The 26,596-nt window shown below is 35.7% G+C and overlaps 1 protein-coding gene across 5 annotated transcripts in view; it reads left to right on the top strand.

The window, feature by feature from the left end:
- GABRG2 (gamma-aminobutyric acid (GABA) A receptor, gamma 2) overlaps positions 1 to 26,596 on the top strand; it is a 91,167-nt gene that overhangs the window by 55,338 nt on the left and 9,233 nt on the right. For all 5 annotated transcript variants that reach the window (XM_011947722.1, XM_011947723.1, XM_011947725.1 and 2 more), the window contains one exon: positions 21,919 to 22,071. In XM_011947722.1, the coding sequence (XP_011803112.1) occupies positions 21,919 to 22,071 (153 nt within the window). The remainder of the gene's footprint in view (positions 1 to 21,918; positions 22,072 to 26,596) is intronic.

Consider the following 26,596-nt stretch of genomic DNA (forward strand, 5'->3'; position numbering starts at 1 on the left):
ATGATTATAGAATTTACTTCCACTGAGTATATTAAAAGAGAGAACAGATAATCTATATAATCCGTTTGCCACATGTATTATTGAAGGCTTTCATCACTAGTGTAGAGACATTCAGGGATAGTCTGTTTTATACTTCAGATTATTTAATGCTTGTTTACGTTCATGACAGACAACCCAGTATATTTCAATTGTCTTAGAACTGTCATTTTAAAAAGAGAGAAAAAATAAAAGATCAATGAAAGCCAAAAAGAAAGACTTTCACAAAGACATCTCTAGATAAATGGCTTCATCAGCAAATATATTTAAACATTAAAATAAAATATTATTCTTATACAAACTATTTGAGAATGGAAAAGATAGAGCACGAATTTTGAGCCCATTAAAACCTGACATAATAGTAAAAGACTTTGCCAGGCAAATAAGAAAATAAAAAAGGAAGGAAGGAAAGGAAAGAAAAGAAAACATGAAAACATTAAAATTACCTTATTTTGTTAATTTTAAAGTTTACGTTTATTTTTCATTTTAATATCTCTAAAATTTAGACATTCAAAAATCAATGCTATAATATCTTGCAGCATATACTGGGAAGTAACTTCTGGCACAGTCAAGAAAGTACCAGAGTGAAAATACCTTATAACATATTCAACATGAAAATCATTGTGTACTTGAAAACAAAGTGCTTAATCACAATTAAAAGATGACTAATTAAATGTTTTAATATTCTACAAAAAGTTAACTAATCATATTTGAGAAAAAAGAGGAAATAGAAGAAATAGATACTATTTGTTTTCTATCAATAAAATCTGAAAATCATCCTCCTGATATTATTTTTTTTCTAATTTCTGTTTCTTCACACTTCTAACATTAAAACTCAAAGATGCATTCGTTTGGAATTAGTCATGGATAAGATATAATCATATTCATTGGACTCTAATAATGTTCTATGCATATGAAACTTTTTTTATCTAATGATTATTATTTATCTAATTATTTTTGTATGATGATGGTATTGTTATATCACACATCTATAATTTAAACAAATTTTCCTGTGGAACTTGATGGGCATTAACCAAAAAAAATAATTATGCATTCTCAAAACAAATAAAAAAGTTTAGTTGAGCTCAACCTGTCTTGGGAGTTATAGCAAAAAGAAAAAGTAACATACTTATGTAAGTGTGTGTCTGTTTACATATAAACACTTGTATATTTATAAAGACTGATGGTAGCTTCTTTTCACTGGGTATTTGCTATGTGTCAGGAGCTGAGCAAAGTGTTTTATGGCATTACTCAATTGATCATTGTAGTAGCTATGAGGACTTGTATTATTATTATTCTACAGGAGAGAAACAGATTTAGAGAAGTTAGGAAATTTACCAGTGGGTCACATAGTGTGTAGCAAAGTCGAGACTTGTAAATGGGCCTGTCTACCTCCAAAGGATGTGTCCGTAACCACTGTGTTAATGCTTTTGTATGTGCGTGAAACATTGAAAATAATTATAACTACAGATGCAACATCTTCAAATGATTGGTCATCAGGAAATCTGGGAGAAAACGTGATTCTCTTTTATCCATATAAGCAAAATGCAGCAATGAATGATGAATCAAGGTGAGGAATAACTAGGGTTAAAGCAATGATCAGGAGAGGGCCTGAGAGGCGTGAGGAAACAAAGAAGTTTCCTTAAAGACAAAGTGGTTGAGCTGGGTCTTACTGTGAAATTTCAATTAGCTAAAGAGAAAAAGGGGGCATTTAGGCCAGTATAGTAGTATAAATAAAGGCTAATATGGCAGAATGACCAAGAGTTTTCAAGTGATTGTGAATGTTTTTGTTTAAGAGTTCAATTGACAACACCATCTTCTTGCCTCCCATGTTCTAAAACAATAGAAAAAATACAACCAATAAAGTGAGTAGAAAGTGACCAAAGCATCATCTTTGTTATTGATATTCTCGATATTGAAACATTTTGTATACACCTATGAGAGAAATTGCTTTATAATATTAAATCCCAGAATTAGAATTACCTATCTAGCAGAATCGGTGTTACTCACCCCTGGAAAAGCAGCATAGAATAGGTATGCCCTTTAGAGAGCCCTCCCAAGATAAAGGAATAGGAAGCAATGGGGTGATGCACATCCAGTTTTTTTTTCCCCCTCCGGGGTAGAGTTAAAGGATAGACAGTGAGAGGCTGGTAGTGTTATTCTAATGGAATTCCTTCAAGGGAAGGAAACATGAGGAGTGAAGAAAAAGCATCCCTCCACCTAGGCAAGACTGGAAAATCTGCATTTCTCAGAAAAGTGCTATTTCTTAATCTGCTGCATGACACACAGTGCTAGAGATCTGGTCTGTTATTCCTAGCCCTTTCTAAATATTCCTAATAGCTAATAAATGGAAGAATTGAAATATGCTTCTGCAAAATGATGCAAGGAATCTCATAAGTCACCATGAAAGGGCATTACCTACACATCAGAGCAGTCTCAAAACAAATAAGAAAATAAAACCCCGGGACAAATATGCTATATTCCAAGAAAACAGAAACTTTCACTTTCTGGTAGAGAAACAACTAGAGAAATCTATTGCCTATTTTTTTCTCTTAATTTCCAACATTTATATTTATTTATTCCCAGTTGAATCATTGAACAAACTCTCTTTGGTGCAAGCATTCTTTTTAATCTTCTGGATATTAATTTTTACTCTGTTGTTTGCTCATCTATCCTTTCTGTTGTTAGTGTCTGATTTTAAAATATGTTTTAAAATGGTATCATGAAATATAATCAAAGAGTGTCTGGCTTCTAGTGACTAAGTTATTTCCCACCAAGATTTTGGGTGATACAGTCATTGAGGTCAAAAGGCAAATGTAGATAGCAGCTTCACTTTAAGGCATGATGCATAAGGTTTGAGGTCCTGTTCCATTTTTGATAGTTAGGATTCCCAGTTTTTAAACACTACTTGTTAACTACTAAAAAGTTATTAAGGCAAGAAGACACGTCAATTGTCCAAAGAACAGCAAGAAGTTCAGGTTGGTTGAGAGTAGGAATCAAACAGAAGAAAACTTTTGTTTAATCAAAGTGGTGGTTTTGCCAGATGAACATAATGCAAAACAAGAGAATTGAGGGAGTGGTTGTAATGATCAACCAAAGAACTCACGCAGGATAAGGAAGGAGTGACCACTGAGGGGATGAGGGAGGATTGCAAGGTCATAGAATCAAGAGACTAAAGGTCTCCATAAAGTAAAAAGATTTGGAATGCTGGAGTATAAGAGCATAAGAGGGATTTAATCAGAAACAAATAAGAGATGTTGTTCCACAGTAAGATTCATGAAATAGACATTATGGAAAGGTTACAGTTATGAATTTAAAAATAGTAATGTCTTGATTATCCCATTGCAGAGGGTGAATGAAATAGTATCGAGGTCAATCTCATATACTATCGATCTAGAGAAATGTAAGAAACTTAAAAGACAGAGATTTGTGGGTCATATTTTTGAAACCTCAAGAATTAATACAAAAGATGTGTAGTATGTGATAGTGTCAATAGTTAAAATCTTCAAGAAATGAGGAGGTAATGACATTTCATACTAAGATTAGACAAATAGATACAAGTCAGCTAGTGTTGGTGCAGCTATTGAGAGTATGACTGAAGAAGTCGTACTTGTGGTTTCATCTTCACCCCTACAGATGAGGAAAGGCATTCCAGAGGATTGGATGTTTATCACAGTGTGCAATCCAGTGCTCCACCCACAAGTGGGTCTCTGATAAATGGAAAAGCCTATGGAAATCATTGTCCTAGAATAGTGTGTGAACTCACTTTTGACCTCTATTGTGGGAGGATGGATATGAAGTGTGAGACTCCACTTGACATCTTCAGATAGAGTTAAAACTTTGGGAAAGGCAGATGTTATCCTAGCATGAGGTTTCCCTCTGCACACCAGTGGTGGTAGATGGCCTAAGAAATGCTTCACATTGTCCCCAGGAGTAATTTCAAATACCTTTGCATGACATACATGAAACTTCATACTCAATTCTTCGAGTCCATCTTTCTCCACCTTCCCCTTCACCTAATTCTAGCAGTCAACGTTATAGCCACATGAACTGTTTGTAGTTTTTCAAATAAGTCCAGTTTCCACATGCCCGAGGGACTTTTCACTTGTTTCCTCTGCCTGAAATGTTCTTCACTTGAAAACTCCTGTTTGTCCTTTATCATTACGTTGTGATGTGGCAATTTCTGAAAATATGCTTATTGTCCTTTTTCATGGCAGTTATAACCATGCTTTGAATTGCTTGTTTACCTGAAGTCTCTCATTGTACACACAAGGCACTTTTCAGTCTGGAACTCTCTTGTTTATCCTGTATCTACATTCTCTACCACTGGGAGCGGCTTATAGCAGTCAACATAAGCCAACAGTCAACAAACTCTGATTGTTATAAGTTCATTTAATTTCCCATAGTAATTAATCATCCTGAACATTTTAAAATTTACAGTTAGAAAATTCCAGAGGTAATTTCCAGGCACCATTATCTCTGCAAACCTACCATCATTAGAATTCAACTGTAGCACTCTTAAGGATGAAAAGAAAGATAAAAAAAAAGTCTTAAGTACAGACACATAAGTAATGGAGATGAAGATAGCAGGATTGCCAGAAGCTCATAACTCTTGTTAAGAATTTTTAAAGCAAAGTTATTAAATCTCTGCACACTGGAAAACCTTTGTGTTTTGAATATAAATGTAGTTTTTTTCATGAAAATAATCTTGTCACTAGTGCCTGTACTTTAGGTATTTGTGGCTAATAGCTTTTCCCCAAAATTAAAAGTATGCTAGAAAAAGAAACCTAAGATCATTCTAAGTTTATTTGTTCTAGTTTGTTTTCTTCATCTAATCACCTATATGGTATGCTCTAGTATATGACTAAATCTAAGATTTTTGTAAGATTATAAAATTTGGGGTATCTTTACTTATAACATAGTTCAACCATCACTGGAAGCTCATATCTCCATATGTGAGCATCATTGAGATTGAGTCTTTAGGGCAGATTAGAGATTCTGTTTTTTCAATGAATGAATGAATGACAATGAATTTGAGGGCTATGGATATGATCCCATCCTCATATGCACCATGATACCAAAACCCCATTATTAAATATGTTGTCTCCTGAATTCACAGCATTGTATCTTCAGGAATCCCCTCAAAATGCAAATGCCCAAGAAAGGCAATCATTAGACACCTAGTATATTATGCTTTCTATCAGATCAGTCAAAGGGAGGGAATGCAACACAAAAAGGTTTGAGCATAGACATGAAGAAACTGACAATCCAAGGATTTCAGTAGCTTAAAGTCATACACTTAGTAAGAACCAGAGTCAGGGTGTGAATCCAGATTTGTTCTGAAAGCCACATGGACGTAGTGAGAGCACAGAGTGCTGCTCAGGGTAAATGGTCTGGCAGGTGCCCTGTGTGAAGTTATGCAGGAAGTGGAAAGCAGATCTTTGGTCACATGGGACAGAGAGTATCAAGAGACCATTTCCCAGAGAAATGCAAAGCATGAGTGATATACAAATTCAGTATTTATCATGCTTTTACTTCAAATTATTCAGAAGAAGGGAAACTCCTCTCTTTTTTTACCTGCTGGCCCAGTTTCCTGAATACCCTCCCTTTCCTGGAGATCACAGAAGGTGGCTACACGCCAAGCCAAATGTCTCTTCTGCTTAAGTTTTCCCCAGTTCTCTTTTCTGGCTGAGATACAGTGAGGAGGTGTATTGATTTCAGCTCAGATTCTCATCTGGGTCATTCAACCCACATTCCGCAAGTGGCATTCTTTCACTGCTGGAGGCAGAGAGACACTGTCAGTCTTTCCCTGGAGGACAGTTGAATAAGTGTGGTAAGATTGTTTGCGGGCATCCCTTCCATTGTCTGGGTTTGTTTTATGTAACAGCGTGCCACAGCTCTTCAAGGAACAATGTTGGAAACGGCCCTGGCTTCCCTTCTCCTGACATATAGGAGGGAAACATGAGCATTTGCAAAATGCTGTTGCTCCAAACTCAGCTTTCAGCAGGCAGATAATAAATATTCCTCCATGCTGAGCTCCTTCCTCTCCTCTCCTCTCCCTCTTCTATCACATGGTTTTCTATGACAGTGAAGCTCTGATACTGTACTTCAACTTCTTGAGGAGGCAGAATGAAAAGCAAGGGGCTTCAGTTTCATCATTTCTAAGATGGAAGGACTGAAGGAGTTGATATCTAAATGTGCATAATTCTGTGGTCATGGTTAGCCTGTTATTATTTCAGTAGCATGGACCGAAATCTCTATGCATGTCTTTTAATGGAATGCCATTGTGAGAAATTTTTAAATTAAGAATCAAACAACTAAAATTCTACATCTAGATCTGGTACTAATTATGTGACCCTGGGTATATAATTTAAACTCTCTGAGTCGCAGTTATAGCTGGATTAGGTGATCCTGGATATTCTTTCTAACTGCAAATAATCTATTATATACTTTCTTTTTTCCAGTTGGTTTATCTTTTATTTACTTTAAAGTGATAATATTTTAAAGAAATAATTTTAGAACTAAAAACACAGGAAGCCTGTTCATATTTTATTAGTTGTTGATCAGCATATTTTCTTAACAATAACAATAGCCAAACTGGCATAGGAAAGCAAGAAAGTTTGTGAGCAATGTCTGTGTCACCAGAATTTTCTTTGCCTTTCTACAGAAGATAAGCTACATGAAATCTTGGTGAATTTGACATTGGGTAAGGTTACAGATTTTACACAAAAGTTGATACATGGAAAACAAGAAAAGGAAGTGTTTATTTTTCTCCTTGTTCAGAACACAAGTCTTAAAACATCACTAAGGGTATCTTTCCTAACATGAAAAAGACTAAAAACAGTTACGTTGAACTCAAAGCAATTATTTTCCATTCTATAATTCCTATAATTAGCAAACCAGTTTTCACAAATTATTCCTGTTACCTTTTTACCAACAAATTCTGTATGTTGTTAAGGAACTGGTTGGAGTGAAAGAGCTATATGGTAATGTGAATAAATTCTACAAATTGTACATCCTATGGAACTGCATAAAAAGAAAGAGTTTTTTTTTTTTTTTTTTTTCCCTCACTGCAGGCAAGGCTACAGAGGGCAAGAAAGTGACTATTATTTAAACACCAGATTCAAAGTAGGCTACAAATTCATTAATGCCATCATCAAATCCTCCTTGAAAATCTCTCTATATCATTTGGGCTGAGAAGTTGTTTCCTCAATGCTGAGAGAACAGTAAAGCCTTAGCAATAATATAGCTCTTTAAAATTAAGGACTATATTTTTCTCTTATTATTATTTGCAAATTATTAAAGCAGTTACTCCACAAGGCTAGGTTAGCTCTGAAGTTTATACAGGAACTCAAGCATGAAAAAGGAGACGGACAAATATATTAAATATTTTATGCTTAAACTATAGTTCAGATTTACAACTTATAATTTAGTTGTTAAAATGACAGTATTGATTAAAGTATTAAAAGCAGCCAGTGTAAACCGAGGGACCTGGCTTCACGTGCAGGTTCTAGGTGTGAGCAGTGACCTATGACAAGCTCCTGTACCTTTCAGGGCTCCTCTTGCTCACTTGAAGAAACTGGTCTAATCTATAAATTCTCTTTCAGCTCTGACACTGCATCATCAAATGCAGAATCTTTTTTTTTTTTGAGACAAGAGTCTCGCTCTGCTGCCCAGGCTGGAGTGCAGTGGCACAATCTGGGCTCACTGCAAGCTCCACCTCCCTGGTTCACGCCATTCTCCTGCCTCAGCCTCCGGAGTAGCTGGGACTACACGCACCCACCACCACGCCCAGCTAATTTTTTGTATTCTTTTTAGGAGAGACGGGGTTTCACCATGTTAGTCAGGATGGTCTCGATCTCCTGACCTCGTGATCTGCCCTCCTCGGCCTCCCAAAGTACTGGGATTACAGGCGTGAGCCACCGCGCCAGGCCATCAAATGCAAATGCTAAATCAGCAATGAAAGCACTGTCACTGAAAACTGTCCGTAATGAGGCCAGAGAAAGTTTGAGTTTTGGTGAGCAGAGCGACGTCGTATTGTTTTTGATGCTGATTAGTCATGGGATACTACTTGTGAAAATAAAGCAAATATCAACTCAAAAGAATGAAATTGGAGAGCCTTTGGTAATCCCCTATATTAATCCTATGGTAGCAGAAGCCAGATATAGGGCAGATGCCTACATACTTTGATTCACAGGATTCTTCTCTCAGAGCAGTGGCTCCTAGAAGTCTATTCTGCTCAAGAGTACGACCAAAATCTTCCCTGTGGACAGAAAATGCTTGACACTAACCTCCCCCCAACCCCTGGTTTGTCTTTTATAAAATGAAAGAGACTCAATGCCTTATATGGCAAACAGATTGAGGCCAGAGTTCATTGTTTGAATATAAAATTAGCTGGGTGTGGTGGCAGGCACCTGTAATTCCAGCTACTAGGGAGACTGGCACAAGAGAATAGCTTAAACCCGGGAGGCAGAGGCTGCAGTGAGCCAAGAACATGCCACTGCACTCCAACCTGGGCAAGACTCCTTCTCAAAAATAAGTAAATAAATAAATAAATAAATAGGATTCATTCTTTGGCATGTAAACTGAAAACCAAGACAAACTTGGTTCTGAATTCCAAATATAATCTGAAAATGCATATAGTTATCTGCTTTTTCCAAAGTCGTCATGTTATTTTACTTAGTGACAAGATCAAGTCACAACTAAGGGTTTTGATGTATGGAGGTGATTATGCATAACAGTGGAGTAGAGGTAAGATGGCCCTGAAGGGAACCCTTTAATCCACAGAGTTTCATGTAGAGTACAAGGCCTGCTACCCTCTACTAGGCAGCATTCTTATATCATCAATCACTAGGTTGCCTTTTCATATTTCTATGGCTGTAGTAGAGTCTTGCCAGGGAAAGAAGAAGGGTGGATTGTCCTTCTTTCTTGACTTTGACTCCAAGTAGGCATTACAACGCATGATAAAAGATCTTGTTAGGGGTACAGGTATAGGATTTTTAGATTTAAAACAGGAAGAAGAAAGAATGAGACTAAGCATGTGATTTCCTGACAAGTGCAGAAAAACATAAAGGCATTTTTTTTTTTTGTAAATGCAAACCCAAGCAACAACTGTGATATACAACTAGTTTCTCAAGATTATAAGACCCTATGAGTTATGTGAAAACATTTAAAGAGTGAAAAAAAAAAAAAAAAAGTAGTAACATTCAACAACATTCGTTAAGCACCTGATCTGAGTCCTTGTGCTAAAACACCATAGGAATCATTTATTTAATCCATTCAACAAATCTATGAGGTACAGATGATAATTTTTTCCTTTTTCGTCTGCGAAAAAAACAGACCAGACAAGCAAGGTAACATTTCTTGCTCAACATTATAAAGCAAATAAAGGTCAAACTAAGAAATAACAGGGTTTTTTAAAATTTTTCATCAAATGTTGTATTCCTTAATTTTTCAAAAATAAATTTTAGAACTTCCATTGTTAGAATTTGACATATATATTATGTATGTAAATTTAAATAGCACTTAATTTTTAAATATTAAAATTAAATTTAACATTTGCATAGAGTTTTCACTGATCTATTATTTAATTGAATTTGTTATAATTTATAGGGAAGAGAAAGAGAATTAGAGAAGAGATGGGATTCACCCAAGATCAAACAAGGTCACATGTAGGCAGGAATTAGAAGCCAGGTCTGCTGACTTTGAATCCATTGCTTTGCCCACCAACACAGAAAGTTTCCTTATTCAGAGAAGTTGAGCTTTTTCGAGTTAACTCTATATAGTATGGTAAAATGTACAGAGGTTTTAAAATATATATTGGCAATGACTTTTAACAGATATCTTAAAAATATCCTTGAATTTCACAAAATGAAAAACTTCCTGGGTGAAAGAATTCCATGGGGGCAGGGGTGTGGTAGTTTAAAATCGAGTGCTTGGAAATAAAGAGCAAGTAAGGTCAAGTTTTTAAACCTATAATTTTGCAGAGTATCTCCAGGAGTGATTTGACATCTTGGGGAACATTTTGTGATTTGACCTTTTGCAACCACTGCCTGCAGTTGCCTGAATTTGAACAATTTTTTTTTTTTTCTTTTCTAGCTGCTTTCAAAGCCATTTTAGAAAGCTCGGTATTCTGATAACGTTAGGTTTCTCTACCTCTGTGAAGCCTTTTCTTTAAGAAAATATCAGTGCCTGGGTTATGTTAATCAGGTCCGGCTTCAAATGCAAAGTTACCCAAGCTCATCAAAAAGGTGAAAATGACAAGAAAAATAAAGCGTTACTACTAATAAGCTTATTTCTCCAAAAGAGGTTTCTGGGTTTGGGGTTATATTTATTAATAACATTTCTCTCTTTATCTCTTGATTTTGACCCATTTGTGAGATAGAGTGGTAAATTGAAGAGATAGGATTCAAATATCATCTCGATTGCTGGTAGCCTTGGTTTGTAGGATTCATTTTTATTTACAGCTGGGATTCTTACTTTTTCTCCTCCAAGGCTAATATTTGGTATTAACCAACTCAAGAGAGATGTGGGTGTGGGAGACCATACAATTGCTTGGAATAGCTTGTTGACACTCACTGAGTCTCCATAGTAGGCATGGAGAGAGACCACGAGGTCATCATCTAAACAGTAATCCATGCCTTGATTCAAGAGAGCTTATCCAATGAAGGACAAAAGCAAGGAATTGTGAGATCCGTTCAGTAAGAAACCACCTAAGTGGTGAAGTGTCTTAATTTCACCAATTAGATAACCAAAATGAATAAAGTGAGAGGAGAAACAGTGGAATATTTTCTTTCCAATACTTCTAAAAGGGCATGTATTTCTTTTCACAGGTCAGGAAAAAATGAAGGAAGACAAAGGACATTATGACTCCTAAAGAGGAGTGTCCCCCACAGCAAGTCGAGCTGAATATGTGTACTGTAGGCTATAGTAAATGTTTCCTAAAAACCTAGTTTTGCGACAATATAGCTTTAGAAAATGCTAAGTTAAAGGCAAACATCTTCTAGTGCAGAAGCACCCATGTACTAATGTGCATGGTGAACCTCCAGTGATATCACATGCTGTTCCACAAAACTCAAATGTTCCTGATTGAAGAAGTCATTATTTTTAGCACATTATGAAACCAATGTTGAATAAAAAATATTATTTGGAAACATCACTTTAAGAGTATTCCTGAATATTCTCTTCTTCTTTCTCCTCCACTGTATTCTCTTCCTACTTACTTCTTTTTTTTTTTAATATATTAAATTCTAGTAGTTCTCAATCTTTGGTAGGAATGTTAAGCAATGAAATAAACTATGAGCTGAAAGAAAGAACAAAAAATTGTAATATTTATAATTATTAAAGAATATAAATTATTGATAAAGATTAAATTTATATAGAATAAATATTTATAAAGACTTTGAGCATGCATACTTTCAAATCCACAAGATAGCATCCATTTAAATATAATCTGAATTCATATGCCATGATTCAAATGTCCCCCAATGTTCATACTGCCCTTCTAAACTTTGCAGCTGTTACCTTATTAGAATTATTGAAAAATAATTGATAAGCCTTGGATTTAGGGTCAAAACTTGGTGAGATACCTACTCCAATATTAGTAGCTATAAGGAAGTTACCACAAATTTGAAATCTGTGTATATTAGTCAGTGAAATATTTCTAATAGTAAAACATATATTTTGGGTGGCATTCCGAGTTCTAGTAGAGCTTTCGGCACCAAGGGGAGGATCAAAAATGGTGGTAATTGCACCAACTATTGATTAATTACAACCAGTTATTGCAACAGGTATTGCAAGAACTCTGTGAGGTTGCTATGGAGAATTTTGTCATCTCTATTTTACAAAATAGGAAACTGAGTCTCAGATTAGTTAGTTAACATAACCTCCTAATATCACAAATTAGTTTTTGACCAATTTGGGACAAAAACTTGGTTCTTACTAAAGATACTGTCCTGTTTTTATAAATTTATGGATACCAAGTAATTTTTCAGGAGAACAAGATTCTATCTGCAGCGTAGATGGAAAAAGTGGTTCCCCATGGATAAGGCATCTGTTTTTCAGGATAGACCTGTAGACCAGGCATTTTTCTGTTGAGAATTCTTTGTTCTTCTCACACATCACCAATAGAATTTCTACTCATTTTCTCTGTGAAATGCAGTCTCATCATTTCTATGTCAGAAGGGCAAAATGTAACATATCAACCCCACCTCTGTGGCTCTGGGATTACATCTCTGACAAATCAATTATAATCTCTCACTCAAAGGAGCATATCTAGCACTTACCTAACTATGTATGGTTGAGTAGAAGTAAATGACTCCAACATTACTCAGAATTTATCAGATCTTCACTGATATCTCTGTAGATCCCACTTTCTCTATTAAAGTTAATTTTATCATCAAAGTTAATAGATGCAACTAGACTATTGTATCTGCTTCTTATTGGCATCTCTCTTCTGAAGTGCTGAAACTATTTCCATTGAACCATGAGAGCTAAGAATGGAATATGAATTCACATTTTAAAATTTCTCCTGAAATGGGACTTCTGCAAAAGGTAAATTAGATCTGTTAGTGTCACAATCATACTCTATACAAACATTAACTACCTATAAAAGAATATTTTGTTACCTTCTGACAAAACTTGTTGGTATGTAATTAATCTGTTTCTCAAAATCTGAGTTGAACAGAAGAGCATAATTTTACTAATGCAAATATGTGAGCGCTAATAATGTATTACTGATTCTACTATTGTGTGACTCTAATAGTATATTACTGGCTTTCATAGATGCATTAATATTAGTAGAAACAAGATTAAGATTCACTGCTTTACTATTACTCCTGAAGGCTGAAGGCAGCCTTTTAATAAAGGCTAAAAAAAAATTACTCAACAGGAAAATTACCTACCAATGTCACAGAAGTTATTTTGCAAATCGACTGTCCTCAAAAAGCTCTATGTACCACTTTATCTATACTTTGTGTTCAAAAGATGACAAAACACTTTCCCTACCATTAGCAAATGTGTTTCTCCCAATAGCCTTAGCAATGTTTGTTTATTCCTACTTTAGTGGGAGAATTTAAACAACTTACCCACATTTCTGACCTTATTATCATGATCGCATGTACTTGAATCCTGGGACTAGATCTGCTACTGTGAATTGCCCTGCGTTTATGTAAAACATGTTTTAATATCTAGTTAGATGTTTGCAGGAGTTACAGTTAATTATACTGGGAAATTGCTGTCTCTTTTGATGGATCAAAGTAGCAAATGTATTCATTTGTAGCTGTAGTTTTAGATTTATGAGCTGGAGTTGTTTTATTTATGTGTATCCCAAGGTGAACATATTTGCTGCATTTTTTGGAATTTGATTTTGGACTCAGACAAATGAATTGCATTACAAAATTCCACATTGGGCTAGGCATCTGTGGTAGCTTTTTTGGAGGGTGAGAAAGAGAACATCTTGCATAAAGAGAATTTTCTAGTAAAGGAAGGCAGAAAACTGGGATATTAGCAAAGACCTCGCTCTGTGAACCTAGAGAAAACCACTACATTTGGAGGCTTTGCAAATACTGAGCTTTCTTTCATCTAAAGCTATCTGCCAAGAGAAAATTTCTGCTACTGTTGAGTCAGGCACAGGCTGGTATTCCAGACAAATGAGTTTTCAACTTCCTAAAGCTAATATGTGCATTATATAAGGTTCAAAAGTAAATGAAGGCTCTGTTTGAGTTTGAGGGCCCCAGTTATCCAAACCAGCTTTCTATATTAACCACGTTCTTGACATTCAACAATTAGTCAGTGTTCCACATCGTTTTTGTTTGTTTTTTGGATTTATTGTCATAGTCCAAACCACTGATTTAGAATGCAGAGGCTGTTTTCTACAGAAGGAGTATGGGTTTATAAGGCAGGAGTCTTTGGCCTGCCACTAGGTAGCTCTGTCTCTTTGGATAAAGCATCCTTCTTTGATGAATGTCAACTGCTTAATCTTTAAGAGGATAGAATTGGTTGGTATAGATTTATTCTAAGACCCTTTCTAACTCTAACTCTCTTTTAAATATTTGGTAAGTTTCTCCTTTGTTTATTACAGGTCAGAACAGTGTTCAATCATATTTCATAGACACTCTGCCTTGTCGTATCTGACATTATCATACCATCCTATGTGCCAGGAATTATACCAAGAATGGCATGTATATTCACTCTTTTTATGTTCACAATATTACTGTGAAGTGGATTCCATTATTATTCTTACTTTACAGATAAAGAAGTTGAGACTCAGAGACATAGGAAAGTTGCCTGAAATCGCATAACCAGTTAGTGACACGATTTGAATTTTGAACCCAGTTAATCTCATATTTGCCCTTGCAGTGGACACTGTTGATGCCCCTGCCACCCTATCACCTTCCTTGAACTCACACACCCATCTCTCAGATGTTCAGGAGTTGCCTGCTGACAGCTCACTACTTGACACTTTTTCTAGAGAAATACCATTGGCCAAAATAAAGCCATCTCAGCTAAGAGACTGAGACCATCCCTCCTCGGCAGCCTGGAGGGAACAAATTACTGCTCTCCTTCTAGGAAAATGATTCAAAGCAGTTCCCATTCTTCACTATAGTTCTCCAACCCTGTCCTCGGTGGATATTCAGATGGAGTTTTTAAAGGATAAATTTAAACCAGAAAAATTATGTTAATGCACTTTTTAAAATTATATTTTCCTCAATTGCTATTTTGTTCTTCTTCACGAACTTAATAGATGAAATGAGAACGGCAAAGTTTTTAAACGAAAACACACCTAGTAGGCTTGGCAGACTGTGACGCTTGCGCTTTAGCAGCCAAACCCCTTTGTTCTCTTCTTTCACTAATTGGATCTGGCTGAGAAGCTCAAATCACTGAATAATACTTTACTAAACATAATGCAGCCACTCTGATAAAGCTGATTTCCCTTCTCTCTTTTTTTCTTTTCTTGGCAAGCAGTTAGGATCGCTAACAGCTCACTGTGACCTTATATCCATTGACATTAAGTTCAGCAAAAATTTTTCCAGATGCAATAATTTGTAATGTAAAAGTTTAATATCTTAAAAACCCATGTTAATCTCCACCTTGGTCTTAAAGACTTTTGATGTATAGCTCATCTAGAATTTTCTTCTTGTCATTCTGAGCTAAAGCATTTATTTATGTAACAAATAATTGTGGAATTCCCTCTATGTCCCAGGCACTGTGCTAAATGCTCAAAATAAAATAGTGAGCAAAATAGCTAGAGCTGCATCCCTTATAGAGTTCATAAAATATTAATAATCTAGAATATAATTCAGTATTCACCATCATATATTTTTATTGTGATCTTACTGAGCTCTTACTATGACGTCTTACTGAGGACATTTGATGTAATAAGAGCTTCTTTCATCATGAGATACATTAATTAACATTTGAAAAATAAATGGAGTTAATTGAGTAAAGAAAGATGGGATATTAGAGTTGAGGCCAGAGGAGGCAGCAGGTGAAAGTACCCTGTGGGAAGAGGAAGCAGGGTAAGGAAGGCATGTAAAGAACTACAGGAACCCCAGTCAGTGAAGAATCACTATTTAATATGAGACTGCGAATATAGTGAAGGAAAAACAAAACAAAACAACATATGAAGCCCTAGAGAACAAGTTAAAGAATTTTATTGTGTCCTGATATCAATGGGCAATTATTGAAGAGTCTGGAGGTATTTATATGTATATGGCATGATCAGAGGGGTAGAGAACATTTCGGAAGTTGAGAGCAACATATTGCAAACAAGGTCAAAATAATGAGAAGTTTCCCCTCGGAAAAGCAGAAAATAAATCATATGGCTGAGCTCTAAGTGGGGAGATTATAAAGCTGGGACGGTTCAGGATGGATCGAAGCAAACTGGGCCAGAATCACATGTTAAACAGTGTAAATTTCATACTGAGATGCTCAAGGGGAATAACCTGAACAAATACATATTCTAGAAAAAAAGCTTGGTTTAGCACTGTCCAACTGAACGTTCCATGATGAAGGAACTGCTCTGTAATCTGGACTGTCCAATACGCTAGTCACTAGCTACATGTAGCTCTTGCACACTTGAAATGTGGCTTGTGCAACTAAGACAGTAAATTTAATTTTTTAAAGTATGTTTAATATGGCTACCATTTTAGATAGCACAGGTGTAGTTGCATTGTGGAATATATGTGGGGTGGTGGTGGTGGTGGCATAGGTGGTCAGAAAGTTGGAATGAAGAAAAGGAGTAAAGAGATTAGCAATCTAGGAGAGAGATGATGGCAGGAAGAATAAAGACAGAAAAATCATAGAGGCATGAAATAAAAATATTTAATTTATTTGTCTAGGGCTCAGAGGACACAAATAGAATAATAAGAGAGAAAGACCTAGGTTAAATTTAGATTACAGACAGCCTCGATGCCAGGTTTAGAAGCCTGGACTTTCTCTGAAGAGGAGCATAGACCTATTTAAGTTTGGTGAAAATAGATTTATTTACTCAGAATTTTCAAAAATGTGCCTGTCAGAAAGTTTAATTGTGGTGTGTAAGATAAATTAGCATGTATCTGTTATATTAGAGCTCTTGTGCCATTATGAAGTGATAATATATTGATATGACTTTCTTGGCCTGACAACTCCTTGATGGCAAAAGCTAGAGCTTAGCTATGTATTTTTTCCCTCTCTTGACCTCACAGGACCTGGTTGGCAGGAGATATTGAAAGTACTCCAGAAGAGTTAATGAGAGAATAAACAACCCCGAGAATGGTGGGCAAGTGATGAATGCAGAAACTGCTTGGGAGTAGCATTTATAGAAGTTAGCAACTGATTAATTTGGAAATCTTTTATATACAACAATGTTCTGGATCGCTTAAGCTCAGGGATTGGGATTCTGCCCAAAGATTGGGTATTCTACCTAGACTTCTAAGCACGTAACAAACCATGAGAACATTTTGGTGCCAATTGAGTGGCAATATTTGAAAACTTTTTGTTTCTGTCATGTTTATCCAAGACATTTAAGAATAAAATATGTTTTTATATACTTTCAGGTTATCTTCCTAAAAGTTCACTTCATTGTATATCCCCACCAAGAGTGTGTACCTCTGATCCCTGTGCACATCTTTTCAGGACCAAACATTACCAAGGAATTTATTTTTTCCTCAATCTGCCAGGCTGAAAATGAAATACTATTATTAGATGTTGGATTTCACTGATCCCCTCTGAAGTTGAGTTTCCAAATATTTTGTATTTATAAGTTCTTCATTCATTGTTTAGCTTAGTTAAAAATTTAGTTTTTTTTTTCCTCCTCAATGACAAATGGGAATTCTTTATGTATTGGTGATATTAGCCTTTTGAATTCTTATTTATTTTGGAAATATCTCACCACACTCAAATGTGATGTTTTGCCTTTTAAAACTGGTTATCGCAGTCATTCTTTTTCTTTTCTTTTCTTCTTTCTTTCTTTCTTTTTTTTTTTTTTAACAAAGTCTCACTCTGTCACCCATGCTGGAGTGCAGGAGTCTGAGGTGTGGTAGAAGGATGTCCTTCCACCCACTGCAACCTGCAACCTCCACCTCCCAGGCTCAAGGGATCCTCCTACCTCAGTCCCTGGAGTAGCTGGGACTACAGGTGCATGTCGCCATGCCTGGCTAATTTTTGGTATTTTATTTTTTGTAGTGATGGGTTTTCACTATGTTGCCCAGGCTGGTATTGAACTCCTGGACTCAAGCAATCCATGTGCCTTGTGCTCCCCAAGTGAGGGGATTACAGGTATGAGCCACCATGCCCAGATAGCAGTCTTGATAACACAGAAGTCTTACATTTTACACAGTAAACTCATAACTTTTTTCCTTTATGCCTTTTAAATTTTATGTTATATTTGACAAAGCGTTTTCCACACTAAGATTATACAGATATTCTATAGTTTTCATTCTGTAGTATTTATATCACTCATAAATTTAGATCTTTGTTCCATCTTAAATTTATTTTGTGTGTTAGAGTGAGGTACAGATCTAATTTCAGAAAACAATTTTCCCAAATGAAAACTCAATCAGCTCTCCTGCATGCCTTTGGTCAAAATCAGCCTCATGGATTTATGCCCCCAATTCAAGTGTTTAATGAGGAATGCTAAAGCTAGATCGAATGCATTGTCCCAGAACATCTCTCTATCTGGGTTGTAGAAAAAAAATAATCTTAAATCCTTTTAACACACTTAATTTAGAATCAGTTATGAGGCCCCCTATGTCTTAATCTCCACATTACCTAATACACTGCTCTATGCATAGCAGTGATTAAACATATCTGTGGGCTTTAAAAAGGAGCTAGAGAAAGGAATGTAAAGAAGAGTACAACACTATTTATGCCCTCAAAGTTAACCTAGTAGGATAAGATTTACTTTATTCAACCATGTTTTAGTTGAGTAAGAATGACGAGAGGAATAAAGTGAAGATACATTTGATACTTCGTTTTTTTACCATCCTGACAAAGCATTTAGGATATTTACAGATAATATATGCAAACCATTCAGCCCAGTGTCTACACATAGTAGGCTTTTATGACTGGCAACTTGAAAATTATTTTCTATTATGTCAGGGTTTCAATAGAGCCAAAGACTTCTTTGCCATGGAATCTTCAAGTTTTTAAGATAAGATAGTTTCATGTAGAAAATAAGAAACTAAACACTCCACTAAATATTAAATTTTAAAACTATCGTATGGTTATTTACCACTACAACTTAAAAACAAGAAAACAAAAAAAAAACCCTGCATTGATACTCTCTTCCTAAAACTAGACATAAGAATTCTACACAAAAAAAGATGAACATTAATGAGTGTTGTTTGAAATTGTGTCTCGGGTCTTCAATCATAGCCTTCATCCATAAACTCTAAATTAAGACCAAAGCAGGAATGAAACGAATACATAAAATACTATAACTTTAATGTCATATGTTAGGATAAATCAATAGGGGGAATAAATCTGAAGTGGCAGAAATAACTACCTTTGACTTGCTTGGCATTTAAACCTTTCGGGCTTGGGGAATCAGTGATGCAGTACTTTAAGGGGATTTGATTTTATAGGCTCTTTAGCCCAAGAGGTTTGAGGAATACAGAAAACGACGTGGCCTTGGAGATATGACAGGCATCAGGCTGTCACCGTGAAGCTGCCTGGCTTTTAAATGGCTTGTTCTCAAGTTTGAATCCATAATCCACTGGTAGAAAAGCTGTAGACTTGCTGGCAAAGGTGAGAGATGCTCAGAAGCCATTACCTTATAATAGAAATTGATAGATAAGTGGACCATGGAAGTTTAGACTCTGACCTAAAGGGAAGTGGAGAATTGAATTGAGGTAATTATCTTGTTAACTTTGGACAAAATTAAAGTTCACCTTTAAATATGCCAGATCATTAATACCAAAGTACAGATCCTCATTCACTTACATGATAGGGTGAAAAGAAGTTACTAAAATTGTCTAGCTTTATTTAAAACATTATAATTCATAATTTTTTATTTAAACACATTTAAAATGTGCGGAAAGCTCAAGGACTGGGAAAATAGGAGAAAAGGTACCCCTGAATATTATTATTTAAATGGGAAACCTTCTTTTATTACTTTGCTTTTCCTATCTGGAATAAGAGAGGATGTATTTGCCTTTAATATTCTGATCAAAGAAATGAGAAAGAAAAAGATGGATGTTAATAGAGGTCATCTCAAATTAAATCTTTTTACTCTTCAATCATAGCCTGTGTCTATTATATTCTAAATTAGGACAAAAGCAGAGACCAAACTAATTTATGAAATTCTATGGCTTTAAATAGCTTATGTTCAATAAATTAACATAGAGAAGCATATGCTGTGGGAATTAGCTAAAATCTATTATCATTGACAAAAAATTTCTACCTTCAAGTCTTTAGGCACAGTTGCTAAATAATTGCTACTTATTGATCTCTGGGAGGAAACTGATGTCCCATTGGAAGCTGAATTCCCTGATCAGTGCTAGCTCATGATCACTACATCAACCAGATCTGACTTAAACAAGTAACTGTGTGCCAGTCTACCAAAAGGCAGTGTTAAGAGGCATTCAAAACCCCACTTAGGAAGCAATGCAACGTTAGGTAACAGTCTACTCCCTCAAAGAGCATCCAGTAAAGGTCTTTCAGCAGCTTTGCAGGGTATGGGGTGAAGCTGGAGAGTGGGAAAGAAAAACTAGACTGAGTAGTAATAACTCACCCCTCTAAGTCAATCTTCTCTGCATGAGGCTTCTAGGGCATCTTATTTTCAAATCAGATTAAATCAGGCATGTAAGTAGGGAAACGTAGGCACAAAGCCAACTAATCAAGCTGAAAGATATGATTTGAATTTAATTATCTATGCATTTTAAAGCAAAATATAATTTAGCAAAGAAAAAAGAAGCAACATTTGAAAAGCTATCTCATTTATTCATCCCACATTGTGAGTGCAGATACAATATTTGAAACTGATATTCTCTAAGAGTATTTTAAAAAGGTATAGTAACTGGGATATGTTTCTGTAGTATATTTTCTGAGTTTAAAAATTAAAATGCTTTAAAATTTTACTTGGGATAATTCAAAATGAACGACGTGGAATTTTAACAGCAGTTTATGCATCATGACTTTAAAAAGTCAGAGACTTCAAACTATGTCACAATAAATTGTTCTCATGCACGGCTACATGGTTATTCCTTTATTCTTTTAGGAGTTTTTCTAAATATATTCTCTGGATCATTTACATAAATTTTGCTTTTTATTTTATTTTTTTTTTTGAGACGGAGTCTCGCTCTGTTGCCCAGGCTGGAGTGCAGTGGCACAGTCTCAGCTCACTGCAATCACCACCTCCTGGGTTCACGCCATTCTCCTGCCTCAGCCTCCCGAGTAGCTGGGACTACAGGCACCCACTACCACATCTGGCTAATTTTTGTATTTTTAGTAGAGATGGGGTTTCACCTTTTTAGCCAGGATTGTCTCAATCTCCTGACCTTGTGATCCGCCCACCTCAGCTTCCCAAAGTGCTGGGATTACAGGCGTGAGCCACCGTGCCAGGCCAAATTTTGCATTTTAATTCAAATGTTCCATAATGTATCTTCTTGATTTTTAGAGAATTTTATCTGTAGAATTTATAAAGGCATGAATTCATTTGCACAATTACTTGACAAATGTTACTGAATGCCTGTTTGGAGTCATGCAGAATGCTAAGTACTAGCATTTGCAATGGTGGGCTTACATGGGCACTGTTTGTGGACTCACGCAGATAAAGTCCAGTAGGGGGAAAGATACTGCAAAAATCACTGCACAAATGAATGAAGATTTAAAATTTAAAGTAACTGCTATGAAGGAAAACCATATGATTCAATTGACATATGAAAAAATGTCTCATCATGGAAATTTAGTTATAAATTTTGAGTAAAATGTTCATTTATTAGTGTCAAGCACCACGATATTCCTGTCTGGTTTTTATAGATAAAGATTTTGTCCTAAGAAATAAGGGGAAATTGTTACAAAACCTAGAATGAATTGCAGACAAGATATGCACAATTAGAAATACTGTTCCCTGCCCTCCTCACCAAACAAGCATTTTTATAATGTTTGTGAAGTAGGAAGAGAGGACGTCAGAAAGCACAGAAAGAAGAAAATATATCAGTATGCTAAAAATGTTTCCTTCCATCTAGTAGACAAATTGCTTCTAAAAGAGTCAGGATTCAGTTCAGGTTGTGTTTCGTTTTTGTTTTTTAACCCAAGTGGGCAAAAATAGTTTTCAACATACCACTTGTAGAAAACTCTTAATTTAAATGTGTGTGCATGACCATTGAATATATGCTTATTTTAAAATGCTTTCCAGTGATTGATAAAGGGTTGTATGGTGCTATCTTTGTTCTGTTCCAGGAGATTATGTGGTTATGTCTGTCTACTTCGATCTGAGCAGAAGAATGGGATACTTTACCATCCAGACCTATATCCCCTGCACACTCATTGTCGTCCTATCCTGGGTGTCTTTCTGGATCAATAAGGATGCTGTTCCAGCCAGAACATCTTTAGGTGAGACACGTTTGTTTAGGTTGCAGTTTCTCAAGACAAGTGGCAAATACAAGTAATTTCTACTTCCATTTTTATGTTGATCTGCTTTAAATTTAGCCTGCAATTGCATAGAAATACCATTAGTTTCATGTTCAAGAGAATTGGCGTTTTTTAAAATAGTGTTTAAGGTTTCCTACTTCTGCAGTTTGGTTATCCTTAGTTACCTGGATAGGTTTTCTTGAGTAACTTTTCTTAAGAAATTTTAGTTAACTAGTTTTTAAAAACTGTTTTAATATTAACAGATGGGTTTGTTTAGGTCTCTGGGTCATATGATGAAGCTGCTTGCACCAGCTCATGAAAGCTGATTGTGTTTCCCTCTTCCCAACTTGGTATTCAATGATGTCACACTGATAATGTGAAATCAGCCAAGGAGGACATATTAAGAACATGGAAACAATAAAAATTAGGGCCTTCTATTTTCTAGAGTTAATTGTTACACATTTATCAGCACGCCATTGACTTTTGGCTATTTGCCACATGAGTAATTATTGGGATAACATTTGAAGTAATTGGCTCTTTACAGAAGAGCCATGGAAAATAATATTTTTGAGAAAACATATTTACCTGTGAAATTTTGGGGGGGAAAGCGACTCTTAAGATTATTTGCAATTTGCTCAATCTAATATATATGGCGATCTTTGTTTTGAATTTTCACATCTTCTTCTTCACATGGGGAAGAAGACTCACACAGACTGAAACAAAGCCCAACACGTGAAACTTTTTAAAACCTGAACTAAAACTAAATCTTGTGAGAGGTGAATAAAATTCAATACCCTTTCATCAGCTATGTAAAACCTAGAACCACATCTCTTGCTGACTGTCTAAAGAGTCAGTAGTGTGTAATAGCTAGGAAATTGGGTTTTGAAGTCCCACAAATATGGGTTTGACATCCCACATTTAGTATAACATTAGAATGTCATTTAATCTCTAATCCACAGTTTCCTCATATATAAAACATGTATAATTTCCTGCACCTAACTTATTGGGTTCTACTAGGGTTAAATAAAGTATTTGATGCAAATTGCACATAACAAAGTAAAGCTTCAGAAATGTTGGCTACTATAATCATTTTCTGACAAAATGGTCTGTACTAAGTTATTAAGCTGAGGGCAGAAGTGATTAGTGGGGGAAAAAGACATCATTTGCATATCTGTCCTCTTCCAAACCTAATTTAGTTTCCCATCTGTTTCAAAAGAAAGTTATTTTGATTTTTCCTGTTATATGTGGTACTTTGTGTTACAAGTACTTCTCAAAAATTAAAATATCTTGTCTAATGCTACATGCTGAAACAAACCCCAAATACGTTGAGCCTAGTACTTTAGGACTCTTACTTGTCACTGTGAACGAATATATACTGCATTACATGCTTCTATGTCTCTCATCAGAATGTCAGTCTTGCACATCTCTAGTACAGTGCCTGGAACATGACTGGTACCTCAAATAATTGTTCAATTAATGTATACACTTATGAATGGATGGAGCAAATACATTGACGTATTCCAATCCACCCACTTCCCAAAAACATTTTAAGGATGAGATTTCCAGTCAGTCTCTCCTCTTGAAGCCTGGATTCTTGCTGGCCAAAATCTCTCTCATGACTCTTTGGGTAGCTCATTTAACCCACTCAGTAAATGAGTATTCACTGGCAAAGGGTTATGGTGGAAGAAAGGATCAAAGTGAGTGAGATTTGGAATGAGCGAGAGGCCCTTGAGCAAACAGCAGACAAGTGCTTCTATTTGTTTATAATTTGTAAGTCAGGAATGCCCAATATTGTCTCTATGTTTTTTCTATTCTTCACAACACTTGCATGTAGAAGTTGCTGTAATGATCATTATTATCACAATTTTTAGAGCTGAGCTAAGGAAGCAGAGTTGTTGCAAGGTTTAATGACATACACAAAGTCACAACATAAGGAAACAGTAGATCTGCACCTCAGCTGATGGGACATAGGTTTGCTCTGGGTAGGAGGCCTTGTTGAAGGCCAATTGTAGGTACAGATGAGAAGCAGAGCTGAGCCAGTTTCTCTATTTTAACTTTGCTGTCTCACTTTTCTAGATCAGTGCTCCTTAAATTTAATTGCACATTTAAGTCACTAGAGGACTTCTTGAAGTGCAGATGCCTTAGTTCAATTCCAAGAAATGCTTATCTAATGTGTTTAGAACATGACTTAGGTGTTAGGATTGAAAACCAAGCAAACAAAACATCCCCAGGTGATTCAAACGTGCAGTCACCTTTTACAACCCTGTTCTAGATTTCATTGAGTCCCATTACTTTTTCCAGTGTTTACAATCCAGAGTTAAATGAGATGACCTTAAGCACATGCAGACCTTAAGCTTCTTGCCACAGAACAGTTAGGCCATGTTGTTTGATGAGCAAGATACATTTATCCACGTGACTCAGAGATAGTGGCTGTTTTCTGAGCACAGAGTCCTAGAGTATGGGTAGCCATCATCTTGGAGCATATAAAAGTGAATGTAGTTTGGCTCCCAGGTGGTAGTTGGTGAGGTGTATTTCTGGTGTAGTGACAATGAATGAAATGAAAATACCATTTGGTATTTTTCACCCAACTGATTTGAGGTGAGGTAACATCCCTGAAGAGCTTACTTCATGGCAAGACTGGAGGAACTGGTAAAAGCTATGGATATATTTCATCTACCCCAGGTAAGAGAAGTCTAACTTATTTACTTATCAAAATGGAAGCTGGCTTATTGTTGGTAAAGGAGCCAATATAAACCATCCCTGCTCTGCCTCTCACTATTGATGTCACCGTAGTGTCTTTCCTGTGGCTCCAGGCAGAGCCCTGAAAATATCCTAAGGAATTTGTTCAAGAGTCTACTTCTACATGGCTGTGATGAATGTCTATGTAGCCTAAATAACATTTTCCCAATTTGCTGGATCAGTATTTAATTTGCATGTCAGAATTTGTTTCTTCCAAATTATCACATGCCACATTTAAAAAAAATTAACTCATCTATAGTACCTACCACAAATACTGACATTTTCACTTGTCAAGGGTCAAGTATGGCCTCAGGCCTGATTGTAAAATGAAGGCCACAGTGCCAATTTAGTTTTTCAGTCCTCTGCAAAAATATCAGTTGTGATTAGGTATAATGAGGAACTTACATGAATTAATGCATAGATAACCTAATTAAATGTTTTTTAGTTTAAGAAATAGAACTTTCTTTTCTAAAATAAATACTATCAATATCTAATATTTATTGGGATTTTACTAGGTATTGGTACTTTACACACATTTTTAAATATAATCTTCACAAGAGACTTATAAGGTTCCCCATCATTATCACCACCACTCCAAGTTTGTAGATGAGGATCTCAAACCTCCCTAAGGTTCTACCATGACAACATGGAAGATGCCAGGCCCATATTACCTCCTCAGTCAGGAATCTACAATAGGTCCCATCTGTCTGGCATTTCATTCCACATATTTTTCATGTATTTATGGAGCTAAAATAGTGTGGTTCAGAGCACAGCATTTGAAGTCGGGCTGCCTAGGTTTGCATCTCATCTCTACCACTTTTTATCTTGAACAAATTTTTATTCTTCCGATGCTCAGTGTTTGTTACCTGTAATAATAATAATAATACTTATATTATAGAATCATTATGAGGATCTTGTGAGATAATAGAGAGAAAGTGCTTGACACAGTACCTGGCCAAAGGGATCATTAAATCTTAACTACTGTTCTTTGCAATCAAAAATATCTCCCAAAAGTCATAATTATGGATTCCTATTATCAAATGTAGATTGAGCATCTTTGATCTTTCATGTATATACTATGCATTGATTCATTGTTTCACACATTCATTGAACAAACATTTATTGAGTCCCAGCATGATACTCCACTGCATTAAGACAGATTCTGTTGTTGTAGAGTATACAGACTAGAAAAGGAGAATGGTTATTACATAATCAGTAATAGTATAGAAAAGAGCTGATGGTATTTACAAACGTAGTTCACTTGATCACCTCTTTCCTCTATTAAAGGCTACCCTTCCTCTATCGTTATTTCAACCAACACTAGTCTTTCCACTCTCTGGAATTTCATAACACAGTATGTATTTAGTAAACTTTCATATTAAGTTACACTTAAATGACCTAAGAGAACCACATGGTTCTTGGAAATGTAGCTAAACCCTTCAAAAATGGTTCAAAGACTTGAACAATTAGGAAGATAACAGCAATTTTATTTCCTCTTACTTATCCTTTCTTCAAGAGTGTTTTTGCTTTTCTCAGTTTTCTTCTAAGCATATTCTACCAGTTACCTACTTATTAGAGAGTAAAAGCTTTACCTCTTTTCCTGTATGACACTGGTGCTTTTCTCAGTATCTTCTTCTTCTCTTGCCCTCCAAGTCTCTCTACCTCTTACTTTCTTCTTTCTTTCTTTCTTTCTTTCTTTCCTTTTCTTCCTTTCTTTCTTTCTTTCTTTTCTTTCTTTCTTTCTTTCTTTTTCTTTCTTTCTTTCTTT

The sequence above is a fragment of the Colobus angolensis genome, unplaced genomic scaffold, assembly GCF_000951035.1.
Source record: "Colobus angolensis palliatus isolate OR3802 unplaced genomic scaffold, Cang.pa_1.0 Scaffold27, whole genome shotgun sequence".
Classification (NCBI taxonomy): Eukaryota; Metazoa; Chordata; class Mammalia; order Primates; family Cercopithecidae; genus Colobus; species Colobus angolensis.